The sequence below is a fragment of the Callithrix jacchus genome, chromosome 2 (assembly GCF_049354715.1).
Source record: "Callithrix jacchus isolate 240 chromosome 2, calJac240_pri, whole genome shotgun sequence".
NCBI lineage: Eukaryota > Metazoa > Chordata > Mammalia > Primates > Cebidae > Callithrix > Callithrix jacchus.
Window position 1 is genome coordinate 188,576,809 of NC_133503.1, and position 18,854 is coordinate 188,595,662.

General features: G+C 46.8%; 1 protein-coding gene across 3 annotated transcripts in view; it reads left to right on the forward strand.

The window, feature by feature from the left end:
* Positions 1-18,854, forward strand: part of RETREG1 (reticulophagy regulator 1) — a 146,880-nt gene that overhangs the window by 81,983 nt on the left and 46,043 nt on the right. Inside the window, exon 1 of one of the 3 annotated variants that reach the window (XM_054252322.2) lies at positions 1-18,822. This exon is cut by the window's left edge and continues 18,389 nt beyond it. The exons of 1 other annotated variant lie outside the window; for it this stretch is intronic. In XM_054252322.2, the coding sequence (XP_054108297.1) occupies positions 18,554-18,822 (269 nt within the window). In that variant the 5' untranslated portion in view covers positions 1-18,553. The remainder of the gene's footprint in view (positions 18,823-18,854) is intronic. One more of the 3 variants, XM_078365650.1, reaches the window with a different exon arrangement.

Consider the following 18,854-nt stretch of genomic DNA (forward strand, 5'->3'; position numbering starts at 1 on the left):
TATTTGAATATGCACTTCCTTCAGGAGGAAGAATTCTTATCTATTCACTTAAAAATGTCATTTCCCTTTTCTACACTGAGGCAATATTTAAAAAGAAAAGTTATTTTAAAACATGTCATTCAATTCAGTTACATTTGATAAGTACAGAATTGGGCCCCAGCCTTATTTGACATCTAAACATCTGGTGAATAAGCTACTCATTAATTTTTGACAGTTTCGCAAAACATGTTCAAGGCAAGTCAAGGAAGTGATGACAGCGTCTGCTGACAGACACATGAGATCTGCCCTTAGCAATAGTGAAGTCACATCAGGACCCTGGTACCAGGACAGCTGGCTTCCCTGGTGGTTGATTGGAAAGGACTGGGAGGCTCAGATGCAGCAGCAAGCATGGGACAGCTTGTGCGGGCAGCTGGGCTGGAGGAGAGTTTTGGGCAGGAGGTGATGAGGCTGGGTAGGGTGGGATCAGGGGCTGCGTTTTGACCTTTCCTTGTCTCCTGGCTCGCTCGAACTGACTGGGCCCCAGATTACGAAACATGTTCTGGAAATTATTTCCAGAGGGCACACGTCTCTCTGGTGACAGCTTATTTCTGGATTCCTGGTGCAAATGCCTGGACTCTGATGACATTCAGGGGTGTGTTCCGTGGCCCATCATCTGATTAGTCACTGAATTCTAAGGACTTTCCCTGCTGGCTTTGGGTCAGAGCACATGAGTGAAGAAGCAAAATAACTTGTTTATTTCCTCCAGGCTCATCTGAACAGGCCATAAAGGCAGGCCCTCCTTCCTCCCTCTGGTGCCCACCTTCATGGATGTCCCTTACCATCTGGAAATGGAACACTCTGGCCCTTCATAGGGAAATGGTCTCTAAGTAGAGCTCTTAGAGGCTCCTTATACTGATGTTTGAGCTTTGTGTCTGAAGAGATGACTTGAGTCACCTGAAAAATCTTGGAATACAGAGTGAGTCTGTAAGAGATTCTGACAGCCCATCCCCAGTTTTGCTCTGAATGAGTGCTTTTGTTCTTCTTGATGCCACGGTGATATCTGTGACTCAACTGGCAAGGTACATGGTATCTCGGTAGGTCTGTGGTTGCATTGAGAAGCAGGGACTTTGTGGTTAAGGCAGCCTTGAGTTCAGATCTCTGTGCCTTTCTGTGCTCCTCTTTAAAATGGGTGTAGTAATAGAGGCATCCTCACTGAGCTTTGGGGAGGATGAAATGAGATCATGAATGTGTGGCATTTAATATAGTCTCTGACACATGGGATGCATTCCATTCACTTTAGCAATCATCATCATTATCTGTTATCTTCATTTTGTTTGAGATGTCAAAGAGCCCCTGATGTGAAGCTACTTTCATACTAAGAACAGGACTCCAAGGGGAGCCAGGAGCGAGGACTAATCCTTCAGCTGCCCAGAGCAGTCACATCACAGGCGCCTTTTGTCCAAAGCCATCTCTTCATTTTTCCCCCTGAGGTTGACTGACTTGGTCTTCAGAGTCGGAGCCAGGCGCCATCTGCTCCCCGATTTAGCTGTGGCAGGTGGGGTACGGTAGGGAGTTAGATTTCTGAGTCTCTTCCAAGACTGAGGGCTGCACTGCAGCTCTGGAAATCATGGTCTGATTGGGAACCCTGCTTAGCATTTGACCTTGCAGACCTCATCTCTCTTCAGGCCACAGTCAAATGAAGGGCCGAGCTCAGCTGATTCTAAGTCCCTTCCCCCTCTAAAACTCTGTGATTCTGTGGCTGTACTGGAGAGCTGAGAATTCCGGTACTAAGTGGGCTTTGTCTGCCTGATATTTGCTCCCAAAGCCATGGACCCTGCATGCAGGCAGGGATGCCACTGTTCACCTGTAGGTGAAGGGCACTGCGTCTGTGAATGGCACTGTGCTGCATGGCCAGAGCCTCTTTCTCCTGCCACCCCAACATCCATGCCTCACCTCACCCTTTTTTCTTTTTCGTTGGGGGCAGTCTTGCTGTGTCCCCAGGCTGGAGTGCACTGGTGTGAACTTGGCATACTGCAACCTCGGCCTCCTGGGTTCAAGGGATTCTCATGCCTCAGTCTCCCAAGTAGCTGGGATTAAAGGGGTGCACCATCACACCCAGATAATTTTTGTATTTTTAGTAGAGACAGGGTTTTGCTGTGTTGGCCAGGCTGGCATTCTTTCCTTTAAAGGACTAACACCTTTGTTGGAATGGTGGCCAAATCCAAACACCACATACCACACACTCCTGGCGCCCTCGCTTTTAGCTGCTGCAGATGTTTGCAGCTGGCAGCTGTGCTGAGCCTCAGCAGCATCTCCAGGTAGCAGAGAGGAGTTATTTCCAGGGTCAGCTCTGAGCCTCACACCTACGGTTTCAACCCAGTTCTCTTTCTAAACAGGCGCCTGGCCTGGGGCAAGTTACCCTCAAAGCCTTATTTCTCCACTTTTAATACGTGAAAAATGTAATTTAATTGGGAGGTTTTGAAAGCATAGAAAAACCTATCATGTGCTTGGCACGGGGCCTGGCTCTTGGTTTGCGCTCCAAGAACAGAGCAGCTCTTCGATTACACAGGAGATGCACACAGACCCTTGTCCTGGTCAGGGAGGAGGCAGGCAGGGCGGGATCCGCATGGGCAGGTCGGGAAGAGTAGAGAAGGGAAGTCACACTGGACGTTTTATGTGACCTCTCTGCCAATGGGAGCTCTTGACCTCCTGAGACTATGTTGGCGTGAAGCATGGTGAGGAGCTGCCCTCGGCCTTGGAGTGTATCTTCCCCACTCAGAGAGCTCATCTCTGACAGCTCCCAAGCAAATTCATGTTGGGAAAACGTCATGTTAATCTGCCGGAATGTTTCTGCAAGACAAGAGTCTGAGATCTCAGGCATCTGTTGACTTTCGTGCCATTGATATCTTGCACTGATTTTCAGTCTTTTGGCAAAAATGGTCCCACTCCATGAGAATTTGTGATTTTTCCATTTGACGCAATCTGACACATCTGTGGAGTCAGTGTTTCCTGTTGAATGGGATGAGGGAATAAATGTCAGCATGCTGAGCAAATGAAATGGGAGATGCATGTTTGTCCTGCGTCCTGGTGGCTCTTGGTGGCTCTTTGGGAGAGGAGTTAGAGTGTGTTGATATGTTGGCATGTCAGGGTCCAGGAGTGAACCAGGCTGGTGATTCCTGCTTGGTGAGGTGATCTGCTTTTGCTGACTAATGGTCATCTCCCTCCCCTTGCTGCTGTGACTGATCAGATTCCTCATATTCGCAGACTTAAAATTTGGGTTTTTATCGACACTGTCCAGCTTCAGAGCATTTTTGTGAGAGCTTCTCTTTGGGAATGAATCACTGTGGGCTTCCTGCTTTCAAAGGACAGCTCTGAGAAGAGGCAGGGTTCTTTCTTTGTAAACGGTAGCCTGGAAATTCTGGCCAATCCTAGCATTTGGATGATCCATGCCAAGCCAGAGAAGTGAAGTAGGTGGGAGTTTATCTCCTTCCTTCCTTGGGGTGGGAGTGGAGGTATTTCCCCAAGGAGATGAAAGGACTGATCAGACTCTTGCTTACTGTGAGCGATCAGATCAGGCAGGTGTACATGGCAAGTGTCTCCTCTGCCAGCCCAAGGCAGTCTGCATACAGTAACTCAGCTCCCACTTCGTGAAGGCAGCATGCACACAGTACCTCCAGCTCCTACTTTGTGAAGGTGTGAAGGCAGCGTGCACGCAGTACCTCCAGCTCCTACTTTGTGAAGGTGTGAAGGCGGCGTGCACGCAGTACCTCCAGCTCCTACTTTGTGAAGGTGTGAAGGCGGCGTGCACGCAGTAGCTCCAGCTCCTACTTTGTGAAGGTGTGAAGGTGGTGTGCACGCAGTACCTCGAGCTCCTACTTTGTGAAGGTGTGAAGGTGGTGTGCACGCAGTAGCTCCACCTCCTACTTTGTGAAGGTGTGAAGGTGGTGTGCATGCAGTAGCTCCACCTCCTACTTTGTGAAGGTGTGAAGGCAGTGTGCATGCAGTAGCTCCACCTCCTACTTTGTGAAGGTGTGAAGGCAGTGTGCATGCAGTAGCTCCACCTCCTACTTTGTGAAGGTGTGAAGGCAGCATGCACGCGGTAGCTCCAGCTCCTACTTTGTGAAGATGTGAAGGTGGTGTGCACGCAGTACCTCCAGCTCCTACTTTGTGAAGGTGTGAAGGCAGTGTGCACGCAGTAGCTCCAGCTCCTACTTTGTGAAGATGTGAAGGTGGTGTGCACTCAGTAGCTCCAGCTCCTACTTTATGAAGGCGTGAAGGTGGTGTGCACGCAGTAGCTCCACCTCCTACTTTGTGAAGGTGTGAAGGTGGTGTGCATGCAGTAGCTCCACCTCCTACTTTGTGAAGGTGTGAAGGCAGCATGCACGCAGTAGCTCCAGCTCCTACTTTGTGAAGATGTGAAGGTGGTGTGCACGCAGTACCTCCAGCTCCTACTTTGTGAAGGCGTGAAGGCAGTGTGCGTGCAGTAGCTCCACCTCCTACTTTGTGAAGGTGTGAAGGCAGCGTGCACGCAGTAGCTCCAGCTCCTACTTTGTGAAGGTGTGAAGGCAGTGTGCATGCAGTAGCTCCAGCTCCTACTTTGTGAAGGTGTGAAGGTGGTGTGCACGCAGTAGCTCCACCTCCTACTTTGTGAAGGTGTGAAGGCAGCATGCACGCAGTAGCTCCAGCTCCTACTTTGTGAAGGTGTGAAGGCGGTGTGCATGCAGTAGCTCTAGCTCCTACTTTGTGAAGGTGTGAAGGCAGTGTGCATGCAGTAGCTCCAGCTCCTACTTTGTGAAGATGTGAAGGTGGAGTGCACTCAGTAGCTCCAGCTCCTACTTTGTGAAGGTGTGAAGGTGGTGTGCACGCAGTAGCTCCACTTCCTACTTTGTGAAGGTGTGAAGGTGGTGTGCATGCAGTAGCTCCACCTCCTACTTTGTGAAGGTGTGAAGGCAGCATGCACGCAGTAGCTCCAGCTCCTACTTTGTGAAGGCGTGAAGGTGGTGTGCACGCAGTAGCTCCACCTCCTACTTTGTGAAGGTGTGAAGGCAGCATGCACACAGTAGCTCCACCTCCTACTTTGTGAAGGTGTGAAGGTGGTGTGCACTCAGTAGCTTCAGCTCCTACTTTGTGAAGATGTGAAGGTGGTGTGCGCGCAGTAGCTCCACCTCCTACTTTGTGAAGGTGTGAAGGCGGCGTGCACGCAGTACCTCCAGCTCCTACTTTGTGAAGGTGTGAAGGCGGTGTGCACGCAGTAGCTCCACCTCCTACTTTGTGAAGGTGTGAAGGTGGTGTGCACGCAGTACCTCCAGCTCCTACTTTGTGAAGGTGTGAAGGCGGTGTGCGTGCAGTAGCTCCACCTCCTACTTTGTGAAGGTGGGAAGGCAGTGTGCATGCAGTAGCTCCAGCTCCTACTTTGTGAAGGTGTGAAGGCAGTGTGCACGCAGTACCTCCAGCTCCTACTTTGTGAAGGTGTGAAGGTGGTGTGCACGCAGTACCTCCAGCTCCTACTTTGTGAAGGTGTGAAGGTGGTGTGCACACAGTAGCTCCAGCTCCTACTTTGTGAAGGTGTGAAGGCAGTGTGCACGCAGTACCTCCAGCTCCTACTTTGTGAAGGTGTGAAGGCAGTGTGCACACAGTAGCTCCAGCTCCTACTTTGTGAAGATGTGAAGGCGGCGTGCACGCAGTAGCTCCAGCTCCTACTTTGTGAAGGTGTGTAGGTGGTGTGCACGCAGTAGCTCCAGCTCCTATTTTGTGAAGATGTGAAGGCAGCATGCACGCAGTAGCTCCAGCTCCTGCTTTGTGAAGGTGTGAAGGCGGTGTGCACGCAGTAGCTCCAGCTCCTACTTTGTGAAGATGTGAAGGTGGTGTGCACTCAGTAGCTCCACCTCCTACTTTGTGAAGGTGTGAAGGCAGTGTGCACGCAGTAGCTCCAGCTCCTACTTTGTGAAGGTGGTGTGCACGCAGTACCTCCAGCTCCTACTTTGTGAAGGTGTGAAGGTGGTGTGCGCGCAGTAGCTCCACCTCCTACTTTGTGAAGGTGTGAAGGCGGTGTGCACGCAGCAGCTCCAGCTCCTACTTTGTGAAGGTGGTGTGCACGCAGCAGCTCCAGCTCCTACTTTGTGAAGGCGGTGTGCACGCAGCAGCTCCAGCTCCTACTTTGTGAAGGTGGTGTGCACGCAGCAGCTCTAGCTCCTACTTTGTGAAGGCGGTGTGCACGCAGCAGCTCCAGCTCCTACTTTGTGAAGGTGGTGTGCACGCAGCAGCTCCAGCTCCTACTTTGTGAAGGCGGTGTGCACGCAGCAGCTCCAGCTCCTACTTTGTGAAGGCAGTGTGCACATAGTAGCTCCAGCTCCTACTTTGTGAAGGCGGTGTGCACATAGTAGCTCCAGCTCCTACTTTGTGAAGGCGGTATGCACGCAGCAGCTCCAGCTCCTACTTTGTGAAGGTGGTGTGCACATAGTAGCTCCAGCTCCTACTTTGTGAAGGCAGTGTGCACGCAGCAGCTCCAGCTCCTACTTTGTGAAGGTGGTGTGCACATAGTAGCTCCAGCTCCTACTTTGTGAAGGCGGTGTGCACGCAGCAGCTCCAGCTCCTACTTTGTGAAGGTGGTGTGCACATAGTAGCTCCAGCTCCTACTTTGTGAAGGCGGTGTGCACATAGTAGCTCCAGCTCCTACTTTGTGAAGGCGGTGTGCACGCAGCAGCTCCAGCTCCTTCTTTGTGAAGGCGATGTATATGCAGTAGCTCCAGCTCCTGCTGGAGAAGGGCCCTCTTTGTACTTGGCATCCTGGAGATCAGTGAGAGCACTCAGAGCTTGCAAGGATTGACCCCAACTGAACAGCCTGGGAATAAGCTGACTGAAAATCTGTATGTTTATAAAACATACAATATAAAATATAAATATCTTTGAGAGGGAATGAGGAAAAAAGTGATATAAGCATTCTGGTTTGAAATCCACTTTATTGGAATTCTAGCTTCTCATAGCAGCTTCTCATCACTCTTTACAAAATGGGTCTTTATGTATTGATTTGTGTCTTCACTTGTTTAATGTCCAGCTTCTCCACTGCCCTGCAAGCTCCATGATGCAGATGGCTTGTTTCTCTTATCCATCCCTGGACCTCCAGGACCTACCTCTGTGCCTGAGACTTAATAAATGCTCAGTAAAAATGCTCGATGAATGAATGAGTGATTCAGTTTCCATTAAAGAGACCATTATTTACAGAAGAAGGAAAATGGCAGCAGAGACATTTCCTTTCAGAAGTTTGGCAGGGATATATTTTCAATGAAGCAATCTCAGGCACTAATTATAATTCTGAGGGGGCTTCGACTCTTAGCAGATTAGTAAGATAAAGGTGATGAGTCTCACGTGGAAAGTGGCTAGTGAAAACTCAGAAAAGGAACATGGCAGCTGGCTGGGATTGAAGTGTGAATGTTGATATGAGTACAGAAATATCCGGGCTACCCCTTCTGATTCATTCACACATTATCACATGATGGCCTTGGCCTTGATAATGTCAGCTGAAATAAGTATGGTAATCTCTCCTCTCCACCCGCGCTATATGTCCCCATGCTCTCTGGCAAGGCTGGATGAGTGTAGGGCCCTCTGCACTTCAGGATGATAACCTTGGGAACACCCCGTCTGGCCAGTGCACACTGCTTCAGGCAGTGGGATGGGTAACTTGCATCTCAGTTCTGAGAGGACATGCAAACAATACGGTTCACACAGTCAAAGCCTTAGCTACTCTGAACATACTCTGATGTTAGGTTGGTTGGTTGGTTGTTTTTTAGTGACAAGGTCTCGCTCTGTCACCCAGGCTGGAATGCAGTGGCATGACAATAGCTCCCAACTTGGCCTCCCAAAATGCTGGGGTTACAGGTGTGAGCTGCCATGCCTGGTCAAGTTTTTTTTGTTGTTGGTGGTGGTGATATGTTCATTATTGTAAATTATGGATGTGGGGAAAATGTGTTTTTTTTTTTTGATTTCTTAAACTTCTCAAAGGACTTGCTGATGAAGGAGAGCTTTCTGACTTACGAGCCTGTGCCTTTCCAAAGTAGCAGCTGAGCTCAGTTTCTCACCCCCCTAGAAGCTGGGGTGTAGGCTCATGACCTCACATTCCACCAACCAGATGCATTCTCGCTAGACTCTGCAATGAAAGAAGCAAGCTTAAAGGGATCCATTCTGGCGTGGATGGTGATTGACACATCCACTTTCCAAAATGGTGAAGGCTCTAGGCTGCTCCACCATCTGGGGCTGTACCAGGTACTTCTACTAGCCTTTCTGGTGGAGAAGTTCTGTGGTGTGATTTGAGTAACATTTATTACCCATTTGTGTTCTGGAAACAATGTGGGCTACACTTTTGTTAATTTCTTTTCTACTTGAGCCAGCCATAGTCAGTCTTATTTGCCACCAGGAACTGTGGTGGGTACTGTGGGTCATTGAACTTCTAGAACCCATGGGGGTGTGAATTATCACCATGGTCACCCTGGGGCTCCCTTTGGGACCTCTGCTGGTTACCATAGAAAGTTCTTCTTCATTCCTGACCATCACTTGAGAAAGGCTTAGGCCAGGAGACCACTACGTTTGTCTGCCTTTGGACATAGCTCCTTCCCACTTAAAATAGGGCATTTCTCCTGGGAGATAGGTTGGTGGTGGTCATTAGGCTCTTGGTCTAAGCAGTTAAGAGAATTTTAAATCATTAAGATTTTTAAGTTCATATTATCAACTACTAGAGTATGCATTTTAGTCCTTTGCAAATTCCATTCAACTCTAAAACTTAGAACCCAAGAAAATTATTTACCTAAAAAGGTGTTTTCTCAGATCTTTCTAAAGTGTCACATGTCATGAACCCAGGTGGTATATTATACAAATTCATGTTTGCATCTGTGTTGGGATTGGCAAGTTTATTTTGTGGGATGAAATAACTATTGTGAATTATCTGTCTTCAAAGTTGTTGTTATTCTTTGACATTTCACAACAGTCTTTTACAAGAGCTACGTTACATGAGTTGGAATAGTTTATAAACAATGAAGGAACCTAGCTTGCTTTCCCAAGATGGACTTACATTGTGTCCCTTAGACTTTAACTTCCTGTGAAGAACTCGTGCAATTATCTGACAGGTACAGATAAATTGTGAAAATTTCTTCACAAATATGCAGATAATAGAGGCATGCTTTGTCAAAATAAAAAGTGACATCTAGGTAATTGCTTTAATTTTTCTTTTCATTGTCTGCATGGAAAGCCAACAAAATGTTAATAAAAAGGGCAAAAATAAACAGGAAAATGGTTTAATTTTGTTTTGAGACAGAGTCTCATTCTGTCACCCAGGCTGATGTGCAGTGGCGTGATCTTGGCACACTGCAACCTCCGCCTTCTGGGTTCAAGTGATTCTCCTGCCTCAGCCTTCTGAGTAGCTAGGATTACAGGCATTCGCCACTGTGCCCGGCTAATTTTTGTACTTTTAGTAGAGATGGGGTTTTACCATGTTGGTCAGCCTGGTCTTGAACTCCTGACCTCGTGATCCACCAGCTTGGCCTCCCAAAATGTTGGGATTACAGGTGTGAGCCACCATGCCCGGCCCAGGAAAACTTTCTGAACACTAGCAGCTAAGTTACGATGAGACTTCTAATGTTCTAAAAAACTGCACATCATACCCTCATCCTTTAAAGACTTCAGTGACAAGCTACTAAGATGTGATGCCATTGGGTCTCCACTGGATATCAGGAATTATTGTTTAATCTCAAATGTGCTTTCCTGTGTCTGTCAGTTAAGGAAGGTTTCCAAGATCAAGGAGGTAAATGGGTTCATTTTCATTTTCTCTCTCCCAGCAATCCATGCATCTTAACAGGGCGGACACAGCCATGTGTGGCCTGACCCATCAGGGAAGCTCTCCCAACTCATACTGGTGTAAAGGAACGTTGCAGTTAGAGTCAGGGTACATGGAGCAGAATTAGTTTGCTCACTGCATGTGTTGGGAAAGAGTAGAAACTCAATGACGGCCACTGCCTAATTTGTTAAAGGAATCTCCTGTTTGATACTTGGTGAGCGAAACCTCCTGCTCTCCTCCGCTCTGGCTAGCCATCCCCATCTCAAGTCCTCAGATGTACCATGCGTGTCTTGCTTCTGCCTGGAATTCTCCCCCACTCCAAGCCCAATGTATCCTTTAACATAATGGAGGCACCCTTCCCTGGGAGGCCTTTCCTGCCATCCCCCAGACCTCCAAGGCTGTCTCCTGTGCTCATCACTCTGTACTTTCCCCCTTGTAATAGCCTGCATCACATTGCTCTGTAATTGCTCGTTGATTTGTCTGTGTTCTCCACCAGACTTAAGCTTGGTGATGACAGGGACCATTCCTAATCTTTGCCTTCCTGACACTTGGCCTGTAATTGGCAACAGTAAACAGTTGTTAAATACATCAGTCATTTCACCAAACTGTGACATTAATAAGCAGCTGTGATGAGTCTAGAACTGTGCTGTGAGCAATGAGTGATTCCAGAGAAGGAAAACATAGCTCTGACTCAGCCATTTATGAGCTCTGTAACCTTGGGCAAGGTACATACTTTGCCTCTGTCAACCTCAGTCTTTTTATCTGTGATGTGGGGTGAGAATACTTTCTTCAACTCATTGGTAGCTTGATGGGGATAGAATTGAATCTATAAACTACTGTGGGAAGTATGGCCGTTTTTATGATGTTGATTCTTCCTAACCATGAGCATGGAATGTTTCTCCATCTGTTAGTGTCCTCTCTTACTTCCTTGAGCAGTGGTTTTTAGTTCTCCTTGAAGAGGTCCTTCACATCCCTTGTTAGTTGTATTCCTAGGTATTTTATTCTCTTTGTAGCAGTTGTGAATGGGAGTTCACTCATGATTTGGCTCTCTGTCTTTTATCCATCATTCTCAGCAAACTGACACAAGAGCAGGAAAGCAAACACCACATGTTCTCACTCATAAGTGGGTGTTGAACAATGAGAACACATGGACACAGGGAGGGGAACATCACACACCAGGGCCTGGCAGGTGGGAGACTCGGGGAGGAATAGCAGGGGGTGGGGAAATTAGGGAGGGATAGCATTAGGAAAAATCCTATTGTAGATGACAGGGCGGTGGATGTGGCAAACCACTATGGCATGTGTACACCTATGTAACAAACCGGCACGATCTGCGCATGTATCCCAGAACTTAAAGTATAATAAATAAATAAAAAACTTTAAGACATCATAAAGATCATATGAAACAATAACACAAATGGCTGGGTGAATAGTAAGTATACCTAGCTACTGCTATTATTATCTTTCATCATGGGATGAATTGGCCAGCAGAAGTGAGGGATTAAAACAAAAGAACAGGAGATTTAAGAAATGTTTCCTGCCCACCTCCCCTCCTCCTTCCCGCTTCTCCCCTTTTTCACTCATCCATTTCTTCCTTATGTGGAAATTCTGATGAAAGACAGATAAAGGAAAGATCATTATAACTGCAGAAAGCAACAAGCAAAATGTGTGATTAAGTCTTCTCTGTTTCTTTCTTTCTTTCTTTTTTTTTTTTTTTGAGATCTCACTCTGTCTTCCAGGTTGGAGTGCAGTGGCTCACTGCAACCTCTGCCTCCCAGGTTCAAGCAATTTTTCTACCTCAGCCTCCCAAGTAGCTGGGATTACAGGTGCTTGCCATCACAGCCAGCTAATTTTGTATTTTTAGTAGTGATGGGGTTTTGCCATGTTGGCGAGGCTGGTCTCCACCTCTTAACCTCAGGTGATCAGCATCTTGGCCTCCCAAAGTGCTGGTATTACACACCTGAGCCACCACACCTGGCCCTCAGATACTTCAGTAAGACAGTTAGCATGCCAGGTACTAGTCTGTGTTTTGCGTATGATTACATTCTTGTCAGATCATCTATTTAAGCCACCTGACACACATTAACAGATATATTAAATCTCTACAACCATTATATGATATATATAATTATTGTCTCCCTTTTACTCATTGGAAAACAAGCACAGAGAGGTTAAGGAACTTGCCTGAGATTAAACAGCCAGTAGGTGGTAGAGCCAGCATGAATACTCAGGCAGACTGGCACCAGGGGTCGCTTGGCAGAAATGCCCCTGGGAGCACAAGTATGTGCCCAGCATAGTGAGAGGACTTGACACCAGAAACACTGCCCTGTAGTGGTTGTCTGTTTAGGCAGAGTTATAATCACAGAGGGAAGTGAATACAACTTGGAAACAGACAGAAGGCCTATAGCTAGGTTAGGTTCCTCGAAAGTGGACTATGAGATGGAGATGAGCGTGCAAGGTGTTTATTGCGATAAATGTCTGGGAAGGAAGGAGTAAGCGGAGGAGGAAAGAGGGGGAAATGGAGCTGCAGCTTGGTCCTGGCCTCCTGGGGTTGGGAGAACCATTCTTCAGTGATGTGGAGGGTAAAGGGTGCAGCTCTTTGGAAGCAGGTTGAGCTACTTCAGGCTCTGCTTAGACTGCAGTTGCTGCTTATTGAAACAGAAGACGAATCTGATGACCACCATGCAGGATGAACCCAAATGCGAGAGCCTGAGTGTGGTACTTACGTATCAAAAGGGCACCTAGGGTTGAATGTCACTTTCTACCCCCATTCCATGTTGGGTTGGACTGACAAAACACACACAGGTGCAATTAAGGATGTAAAAAAATTAACCAAACCAGCCGATGTAGCTAAGAACTCAACTGAGGCTAAGCTTGCTGTTGAACAGTGACGCGAAATCACCCTGGCTGGTCTTTGGTGGGCTGGTGATCCTATGAAATCAGATGTTGATATATGAAAACAGTGTTTCTGATTTGTTAAATTACCACATTAACAGCAAGTGCTGCTAGTTTGATTTGCACCTGATACGATAAGAAGCTAATTATATGGCAGGGCAACCCACGTGGCAGGGCAATTTCAGTCCTAGCAACACAATATTTATCTGGACAGCAAACAGTCAAGCTGCTAATTCAAGATGCAGTCTTTTCCAGAGACTTAGCCAATGTGGTAAAAAACAACGTTCCCCGTTCCTCACACAGACACTCTCCAGGTTTAGGAAATAAACTATAACTTAATTTTTGGTCAATTTCTGATTTAGAAATGATTTACTGATGGCCTTTTGTAATAAGAATTTTTATATTAAATAGTCTCAAGTAAAAGTGTGTGGTCAATGATAGGCACCCAAATACAGAATCCCAGACTATTTGCATTTGTAGATTTAGAAGAGAGAATCTTATACTTTTTTTTTTAATTTATAGGCTTTATTAGATTATAAAAGGGAATACATAGGTGGGGGAATTTTTGAAAATACTTAAGAATCATAGAGATAGTCACTGTTACTCTTGGGGTATATAGTTCCTTCCAGATTTTGTTTGTTTGCTTTCCTCAGTTTCAAAATATGTAACTTATTCTTTTATAACTTGTATGTGTGTACACGTGGGTGTGCAAAATACGGCAGTCGGCACATTATGGCCCACACTCATCTGTCTGCTTACTGCCTATGGCTGCTTTGATGCCACAATAGTAGGATTGAGTATTTGTGACAGGGACTGTATGGCCTGCAAAGCTGAATGCAGCTCCCGTCTAACCCTTTACAGAAAAGTTCTTCCATCCCGGTTTTAATATGTCAGACATTCCGTGGCATCAGATGTTCTTCAGAAATGTGCTTTGAAGGACTGCATAGTGTTCATGTGAGTGAATCAAAGTCACGTTGGACTTTACCTTGTCCCTTATTGCACACATCCTGTCCACTGGGAAACCCTCTTGGCTCTGTCTCCAGATACGTCCTAGATCCCCCAGCTCTAACCTGGGACCTGGGCCAGATCTCACCTCTCCCTGGCCCCCTAATCTTTCTCTTGTCCCTGAAGAGGCTGGTCCCCACGCCATCCAGAGCTGACTCCTGTCCTAGGAAGGTGGAATATATGCCCAACACAAGGTGGTCTTGAACCTGGGGTGACTGTCCCCTTTTCATTGCCAAGGCCCAGGTAAAGCTTGTGGACACCTTGGCTATATAGGGTTCCAGGAATATAAATTTAAAGAGTCATATTTTTTACTCATATGCATTGTAATCTCTGTAAAATCAGTGTCTGTTAATTTAGTTAGGTTAAGATAGGTAAAAAAAATCACATCTTTACATAATATGTTTTTTAAATGCTGCTTTTCCTACTTTCTCTTTATGCCAGGTTTATTGAAACTAAGGCCACTTTTTGAATCTAACACATTTTCCAGAAAAGGTTGTCTTCACTACTAAGCTGTGATAGAGCATGTTTAAAAATTAGAGTCCTGGCCGGGCACGGTGGCTCACGCCTATAATCCCAGCACTTTGGGAGGCCGAGGTGGGTGGATCATGAGGTCAAGAGATCGAGACCATCCTGGTCAACAAGGTGAAACCCCATCTCTACTAAAGATACAAAAATTAGCTGGGCATGGTGGCGCATGCCTGTAATCCCAGCTACTCAGGAGGCTGAGGCAGGAGAATTGCCTGAACCCAGGAGGCGGAGGTTGTGGTGAGCCGAGGTTGCGCCATTGCACTCCAGCCTGGGTAACAAGAGCGAAACTCCGTCTCAAAAAAAAAAAAAAAAAAAAAAAATTAGAGTCCCTAGAAATTGTACTAAGCTATGAATAGCTATTTTGATCAGTCTCTATCATACAACCACTTACTATGTTATTAATACTTTTTGAAGAAATTTTGCAAGGCTATTTACAATGACGCTTAGCCTTTTCAGTTGTGAGGTCACACCCTCAGAAAGAATTATGAGATCTGTAATAAACTTTCTTCTTCTTCTTCTTCTTCTTCTTATTATTATCAATTCTGTCAGGCAACTTCTGTGACACCTAAAAGGCTCCAAACTGGCATTGATGCCATTTCAGCCATTCTTCCTTCCCTAGAACTTTTAAATTCAAAATAAATAGAATGTATGGCCCTGGTATATGTCAGCTTTTGTTAGATCACAAAAGCATGGGTACCTACTTTTTTTGAGAGAGAATTTTAGGTAAAGCAAAGGAAAACTTTGCCTCGTGTTCAGATGTATGAAGCGGCATTTCAGTTGCACACAGCCTTGTAAAACCCTGAGCAGTGCGGCCCGGCTGGCATGGAGGAACAGGCTGACTTGGTGGTTTAGAGCTCCACCCTAGAGCCAGAGGGCCTAGGTTCAAATCCCAGCTCCCCAGTTTACCAGCTCTGTGATTTCGGCCAAGTGACTTAAGTGCTTTGACCCCATTTCTAAGGTTTTCCAAGAAGCAAATTCTGAGTTGGAGGTCGACACATTTAACAGGGCATGGTCTTGGCATCATCACCAAGGAGGGAAGGAAAAGGAAGCAGTCATGGACAAGGGAGAAGCTGAGCTGTGTTGCAGTCCCAACAAACGCCTCAGCCGACACCTCGCAGAGTTGTCCCAAATTGCCACAAGGCAGCCAGTCTTCCGCACCCCTGTGCTGATCAGTCACTGGCTCACCCTAGGAGGAAATGAGACATTGGGGTGTTAGTTGTCTGCAGCAAAGATGGTACCCACAAAGGACTAACAGCTGTGTGGCATCCTCTGCAGCATTCCTGCAGCTGGAGGAGGAGGTCCTTCATTTCGTAAGGGGGAACCGGTGGTGTGCATCACAGAACCCCTCACGGGGTGATAACAGTACCTTTCTAATGTTCTAATATTCTGAATATTCAATTAGAAATAGAATTAGAAATATATTTCTAATATGCTGATATTGATCATAATGGATTAAGATCTGTAGAAATGTTAGAACAGCGTTGAACTCACAGTAACTGACGTGTATTTGTTAAACAAAATTCAAACCTTGGGCCTGACTCATCTCCTCCTGTCGCTTTCTTCTTAATTATTCTACTGCCTTAGTAAGTTCCAGACCCTACTTTTGGAATATGCCAGTTTTACTCCTGACTCTGGGTGGTGGTTTTTGTTTTTGTTTTTTTTCGACAAAGTCTCACTCTCTTGCCAGGCTGGAGTGCAGTGGTGTGATCTCGGCTCACTGCAACTTCCACCTCCCAGATTCAAGTGATTCTCCTGCCTCAGCCTCCTGAGTAGCTGGGACTACAGGCGTGCACCACCGCGCCTAGCTAATTTTAGTACTTTTAGTAGAGACAGGGTTTCACCACGTTGGCCAGGATGGTCTCAATCTCTTGACCCTGTGACCCGCCTCGGCCTCTCGAAATGCTGGGATTATAGACTCAGGGTCTTTATAGTTATTCCTGGAATGTCTCTTTTTGAATCCACATTTTCCCACGTAATGCATGGGGGGAGCCTCTAAGATTAGGGTCTCAAAGCCTCCTTCCTGCTTTAGCTTTGCCTGGTGACTAAGGCAGTTGACACTGGTCCTGTGACTTGTTAGGTCACATGAGATTGCACAGAATGCGCCCCCAGTAAGTATGTGATGAATGAACCAATGAGACTGGAGATTTTCTTATCTGCTCAGCGGCATGCCTGTGGATCAAGACTGATTGATTTTTCTTGGAAATGAAATGTTTTTCTACAGAATCTCCCTGAGCAATTTGATACCCACAGCAAGGGCTCTCCATGGTCATCGGGAGACCTCCCCAGTGTGATGGTTAGATTCATGTCAGCTTGCCCAGGCTATGGCGCCTCATTGTTTGGTCACGCACAGTGTAGATGTAAAGGTATTTTTTAGATGTGATCCACGTGGTTAAGTCAGAGCACCTTACTTGACTCTGGGCAGATTACCTTCCACAGTGTGAATGGGCCTCATCCAATTACATGAAGGCCTTAAGAGCAAAGACTCAGGTCCCTTGAATGGAATTCTGTCTGCAGACTGCCCTCAGACTCAAGATGGCAACTTCTAGAATTTTCAGCCTGTTGACCTACCCCGCAGATTGCAGGCTTTCACAGTCACATAAGCCGTTTCCTTAAAATAAATCCCTCTCTCTCTCTATACATCCTATTGGTTCTCTTTTCCTGAAGAACCCTTATGCATCTAGGAACCCAGTGTCTGCTGAGTCTCCATCCCCCAGTTTTGCTTAAATTGCTGCAGTGTTTGTCTGGGGATCTATAGATGTGGGCCCGTGACTTTCAGGCAGGGCAGAGGAAGACACCATCTCATCTAATGAAGCTGTTTCCCAGCTGACTTGCTCAAGAGGAGCCTTGCTTGTGCCTTAGGGTTTGTAACTGGTGCGTTGTGAAGAACCTGGGAACAGTGGTTTCCCATTGTTGATAGGGCCTCCCTGTCCATCTCCTCACATGAGGCCAGCTGCACTTTCCTGGGAGGGAGGGGAGAAGGGGACCTGAGCATTCCGGAGGACGCAGGTTGGCACAGCGTGCCCCCATGCACAGCCGCCTGCAGGTGTGGGCAAGCCCATGTGGTTTCCTGGCCTCTCATATGGCTCTGACACAGCACGTCCCTTCCTCTTCCCTTACATTTAGGACTGGGATGATGTTGAGATTTTAACTGCTTGGGAAAGACACAGAAGCTGGAGTAGCAGGAGTGTTAAACAGGCCACTGCCCTCTACAGTATTCAACACAACTTGTGATTTCATTATCTTGTTAAAAGTAATACAAAACCACGTTTGATAGAAGCAAATTCTCATTGGTTATAAATCAGGAGGCCGAAAGCAGCGTCTGGCAGTGTGAATCCACCATGAAAATGTATGATGGATTGTGTGTATGATGTTGCCATGGTTTGATGCTAAAAGTAGATGGATGTAAAGAAGCCAAGTCTCCTTTCTATTTCTGAAACTTGGACTTCCTCTAGTACTCAAAATAGGAAAGAAACATGAAAGGTAAGGACTAGTGGCACACATGGAAAGGAAATCTGGATGTGGTTTAAGTTTTGGAGATTTTATCAAAGTGAGGGGGAGATGGCAGGCTGTCGCTCACAGCTTTCACAGGAGCACGCTGGAAATGATTCACACGGCTCACTGCAGTGGAGACGCTCACAGCATCAGGAGCACACATGTCGCCCCTTCTCACATGTGTTGGTGGAGGTGGGCACTGGGGCACAGATGTTGCCTTGTTGGTCGGCTCAGCTCAGGCTCTGCATTCATTGCTGGTGTTGCCTGTTGGCTGGGCTGATGCTGGCTGGGAAGGAAGTGCGATCATCTTCGAGGGGACTGGTTGCTCTGTGGTTAAGGCTGAGCTCAGCTGGAAGGCAGGACAGGGTTGGACAAGTTGAGGGGAACCTTGCTGAGAGGGCAGAGAGGTGGCCCCTTCAGATCGCCTGGGGTTGGAGGAGGAGTCAACAGAAAGGGGAGGCAAGAACAAGTTTATGCCTAGAACAGTGTGAGTATGCAAATCACAGAGCACTGGATTAGTGCCCACAGTATCCGGTAAACCCGAGTCCTCACTGATGGAAAGAAATGATTGGACACACAAGTATTAGTAACCTGAGGGGAGGGGAGAGGCAGGTCTTCCTTGTAAGTGTCCAAATGCTGTACATTGATACTCCCCTGCTCAGGAGTGAGAGTCCTGTCCCTTGCACCACACTCTCTCCCTCTTTGAGCCTGGATTGGATTTAGTGACTTGCTTTCTAAGAATGGAGGATGGAAAGGGAAAAATAATAACTTTACAGTTGCAAACTTGGCAGATTACTTTATCCAAGTGATCAAGTTAACAACACTTGTGAGATGCCATTTGGACATCATCAGACCCCATGTGATGTGATGAGAGGGGCACTTCACCTCGTGGTTTCCCCCCAAACCCACAATCTCAGCCTAATGATGAGAAAAGCACTGGACGATTCCAAAGTGGTGAATCTCTGCAAATCACTCCTGACACTCCTCAGATCTGTCCAAGTCATGATAACTGAGGAAAGGCCACGTCGTTCTCAGAGACCACAAGAGACCAAGCTGATACCCAGATGGAATGCGGCGTGGTTCAGTATCCAGGTATCCAGGTATCCTAGAAGGGATAAAGTGAAAAACAAAA